This window comes from Cynara cardunculus, assembly GCF_001531365.2.
Source record: "Cynara cardunculus var. scolymus isolate 2C chromosome LG 17, CcrdV1, whole genome shotgun sequence".
In the NCBI taxonomy this organism is placed as follows: domain Eukaryota; kingdom Viridiplantae; phylum Streptophyta; class Magnoliopsida; order Asterales; family Asteraceae; genus Cynara; species Cynara cardunculus.
The window spans coordinates 12,434,024-12,438,692 of NC_037544.1; the positions used below are offsets into that span (position 1 = coordinate 12,434,024).

Sequence of the window (4,669 nt, forward strand, 5' to 3'; positions counted from 1 at the left end):
AAAGAGAAACGTAAAGCAGTTAAAACAACTCTTTGAATAACCAAATGCTTTTATTTATAAATGATGAACAATTGAAGAACAAATATAATCTCACAAGAGTTTGCGTATAGTTTAAGTCGGCTCCTTCAGGTCGTTTGAACCTGAGGCGGAGCCCTCCTTTTATACACTTGCGTCTAACTAACTATGCTATAAATTAGGCGTGAAACTCTGAGCTGACTAGTCTGCATCCTTATCTTTGACTTCCTTGATTAGTGGTGCAGATTTGGTCAAGCCGCCTTTAAGTTGTTAGACGCTTGCGAGAATGTCTGGGCTAACGCGCGCTTTCCGTGAAGTAGGTAGCCAAATGCTCTACACGAACCTACAGAAGCTCTGCATGTACTATGCAGAGGCTCTTGGTCTTGGAGTTGTTCCTTGGAGTCAAGCGCTTATGCTTTTTGGCGTACAAGACTTGAACGATCACGGAGATAGAGCGCGGACTCTGTATAGCGGAACCTTCACTCTGAGTAAGAGCTCTGGTCCTTGATCCTCTACATGAGAGCTTTTAGCCAGACAACTTTTATAAACTAAATCCTATTGACTAGAACAAGATACTTCTTACTTACACTTTTATAGGTTTGGGGTCTAACAATCTCCCCCTAAGTGTAAATAAGAAGGATTCTTACTTGATTTACAAAACAAGTCTAAAAGAAGATAGAGGTAAAAAACAACCTCTGGTTTACATTGACTATCTAATGAAGTACAGTACGATTGAAATTGAAATTACATTGAAGAAAAACTGAGAATGTACTTACAAAAGATAAGAGGTCTTAAGCATTTTGAAGTCTAATGAACTTCCTAAGAAGTTCACGAAACTCAAGCATATTTCGAATGGACCTTAGAATTATTTTGGCATGCTCCTTGGCTCCAGGGGAGTTGTCTCTGCTCCTGACCAGAGAAGATATTCTGATTGTACTCATTTCGAAACACCACTCCCATTTTTGGTTCCACCAGAACCATCCAGGAGGGTGTTGTTGATGCTGTGTAGTTCTTCATTTGGGGCAGCAACTGTCATTTGATCTGCTCCTAGATCTAGAGCTAGTTGGAAGTCAAACTTGCTTAGTCAAGTAGATATGCCATTGTTTGGCAGATGGTAGTGTTGGAAACAGCGAACTTCACTCCCTTGTCCTTCTTGTGGTCTGTAAAGTAGAACAAATGAAGAAGATCCCACAGATTTAGATTAATGAGGTCACAATCTGTGAACCTACATATCTGTCCGTGAGTCCTCTCAATTCTGTACTCGTAGAACACTATCTGATTATGCGCAAAGGTGCGTTTCTTTATGTCCAGGACTTGTTTTATTCCATCAGCGAAGTGGACTCAGTGATTGGTTGAGTATAGCGATCGAGGAATCTCTGCCTGATGTGCTCTTGAGTCATCGGATAGAGACTGATCTTCTGGACCGGTGTCTCCTCCCTTTGGTTGTAGAGGTACTAGTAGATTTCCTCGCTATCTGCCTTGTCCTTGATGGGTTTGTCGATGGGTGTTGGTTTGAACATGGCATCCATGCTTGCTTTGATCCTTTGGACGCGATCAGAGGGATGCTTCCGTTTTTGCCCACTCGTTGTGCCTTCTGAGTCCGCTCTGTTTGGATTGATCGATACATGCTTCATTGCAATAGTGACAATCCTGGTCCATTGAACAAGGACCCTAGCTCAATCGGTTCTTGAATGTGGTGGAGGAGCAGCAACGGTTACTTCTTCTAGAGGAATGGCAACCAGAATGTGTAGTAGCGACGGATCAGCCACATTCACGGCCACCACCTCTTCTTCTTGTTGGGTTGTTGATGAAGCAACCATGTCCATAGCATACTCTGTTGAGGAGGACAGAGCCAGGTCAGAGTCTTCTGATCCATAGGTAGATAGAAGGTCGATCACTTCTGTAGACTTGTGTGGCATGGCTGGCTCTGCCTCTGATGTCATAGGCATTTTCCCTTTGCGTAGTGCCTCTGCGTTATCTGGCACTTGTTGGCTTTGTTTGCTTTGCCTTGGTTGACTTTGATGGCGTAGAGTAGAGGACGATGGTGCAGAGGGGACAGCCAGAGGTGTTGTACTTGGTGTGGCTGTAGGTAGGTTCTCCCCCTCTTGGTGAGTTTGAGGACGAGACTCGTCTGGGTCCTCATCATCGTCAAGTCGCCTCCTCTTTGGCGGTTCAGCACATGGAGACTGATCTCGCTGTCTCTTAGGTCTTTCATCCTCTACTCGAGACATGGATCTGATCACTTCCTCGATGGTTTTGAGGAGTTCATTGACTACAACGACAACCCTTTGCACTTCGTCGTCTAAACGGTAGTTGAATCGTGCGAGAGTGTCGTTGATGTTCTTTGCTTCTGTTGTGGCCTTGCTGTTGAAGTCTGCAATGAAGTCCGCCACCTTCTGTAGGAGTCTGTCACCCAGAGCATTCATGGCGTTCTGTGTGACACAGTCCACATGTACACTCAGAGGTATGAGGGCCTGGTTGTTGATCGACGTAGACGCCTCAACCCTCTGTAGAGATGCAACAACCTGCTGTAATGTTGCTGTATTGGTTGCCATCAATTCCATTAGTATATTGATACGAGAAGCATTTGTCGTGGACTCAGCTCTTAGTACTGCCAAGGATACTCGTATCTCATCCAGAGTAGGTGTAGAAGGGGACGACTCTACACGGGCCATGCTGAGTTTTAGCTCTTCTAAGGAGCACTGCATAGAGGTGAAAAGGGAATGGAACGCTTCCCTACTGACATATGCAGATGTGGTAACCTCTGGCTCAACACATGGGCCAGATTGAGTCCCCGTTCCAGGGACGCCTTCATTCATGACCTGATTGACGTTAGTCGGGGAAGGGCTTCTAGAAGATCCTCGTGGTTCTCCTTGAGGAGGATTCACTACTTCTGTTCTATCAAGGAGAGGACCCATAGCTGGTTCAGAGCCAGCCAGAGGGCTCTCCATGAGTGGACGAGGAGACTGGTCGAGAGTCTCAAAGTCTTGTGCACCTAGTACGTGCTCTGAACAAGGTTGGGGTTCTACTTGTGCAGAGGAAACAAATTCCTTTGTGTGGGAACGTGGCGTGATATTGGGAGACATATCAGTTATGTTTTCAAAGGTGACAACCTTTTGAGAGGGTGTTCCCTGTGGAAAGGTGTCCCTTTGGCTAATATAACTAGAGGCAGATGCGACCTCTAGTTGGATAGGCTGGTTAGGGTTTGAGGTGTGCGCCTCTGTTTCAATGATCTCCGTGTCTCGACCACCGGAGTCAGATAGTGTGGTTGCACTCGGAGTGAGGTAGGTGAATCTGATGTGCTTATTTGGCCTAGGCTGCTCTGTCCCACCTTGAGACAGAGCAACTGCTTCACCTCCTCCCTCTTCTTCCTCTTCTTCTTCCTTGCTCTCCTCCTCATCTCCCTTACTCTCTGTCTCACTCTCTTCTTCGTCAGTCTCTTCCTCCTCTTCACCACTTTCTTCGCTAGTGTAAGACTGTGCAGCATCGTCATAATGCTCTTGGTAATCCTCGTGGTTTGGAGTAGAGGATTGAGCCAAGATTTGACGAGCCTCCTCTTTTGCACTGAGTCTAGCCTCTTCTCTTAGGCGAGCGATTTCTATTTGGCAAGCCTGTTCTGCCCGCTATTCCTCTACTCGTTATGCCTCCTTTTTCTTCTTCTCCTCTCAGCTTTCTTTTTCCTTGCCTTTTCTCGTTTTCTTTCTCTTTCTCTCTCTTGTTGTACTCTCACTCTCTCTTCCTCAGCTCTCATTCTCTCTTCTCCAGCTCTTATCGTTCCTCCCCCGGTCTGAGGAATTGAAGTATCCTCAGTTCTCTCTTCTTCGTTGGCTGCTCCTATGCGTACCGGGGTTCGAGACACTGGTTCTAGTGTCTCGCGTGTATGTCTGTACGCTCTCCTAATCTCCTTAGACTTCATGTAGCTCATGAGTCTCTTTGGAATAGGTCTTTCTGCTTCATAACCTTCCTTGTGCACTGTTGGCCTGTATTGAGTGAGTATGTTTACCTTGTGAAGAGGTAGACGACCTACATCAATGTTGTTGTCATCAAGAGCTGGTCTTAGGAGAAGACCCAAGAATCGGGGAAACTACAAGGATGGCAGCTGTCTTCCTTTGGCCACTTCTTGACACTTTTTGGCCACGACGACCTTGAACTCGATGTAAGCCAGAGGGCTCTCCATGAGTGGACGAGGAGACTGGTCGAGAGTCTCAAAGTCTTGTGCACCTAGTCCGTGCTCTGAACAAGGTTGGGGTTCTACTTGTGCGGAGGAAACAAATTCCTTTGTGTGGGAAAGTGGCGTGATATGGGGAGACATATCACTTATGTTTTCAAAGGTGACACCCTTTTGAGAGGGTGTTCCCTGTGGAAAGGTGTCCCTTTGGCTAATATAACTAGAGGCAGATGCGACCTCTAGTTGGATAGGCTGGTTAGGGTTCGAGGTGTGTGCCTCTGTTTCAATGATCTCTGTGTCTCGACCACCGGAGTCAGATAGTGTGGTTGCACTCGGAGTGGGGTAGGTGAATCTGATGTGCTTATTTGGCCTAGGCTGCTCTGTCCCACCCTGAGACAGAGCAACTGCTTCACCTCCTCCCTCTTCTTCCTCTTCTTCTTCCTTGCTCTCCTCCTCATCTCCCTTACTCTCTGTCTCACTCTCTTC

General features: G+C 46.6%; 1 protein-coding gene across 1 annotated transcript in view; it reads right to left on the reverse strand.

Annotated features, from left to right (window-relative positions):
• Positions 1-1,691: 1,691 nt before the first annotated feature.
• Positions 1,692-4,669, reverse strand: part of LOC112499858 (probable serine/threonine-protein kinase kinX) — a 17,284-nt gene continuing 14,306 nt past the window's right edge. The window contains exons 3-5 of the mRNA XM_025103130.1: positions 3,746-4,038; positions 3,045-3,626; positions 1,692-2,837 (exon numbers count right to left, since the gene is read on the reverse strand). Coding sequence (XP_024958898.1) covers positions 1,692-2,837; positions 3,045-3,626; positions 3,746-4,038 — 2,021 coding nt within the window. The remainder of the gene's footprint in view (positions 2,838-3,044; positions 3,627-3,745; positions 4,039-4,669) is intronic.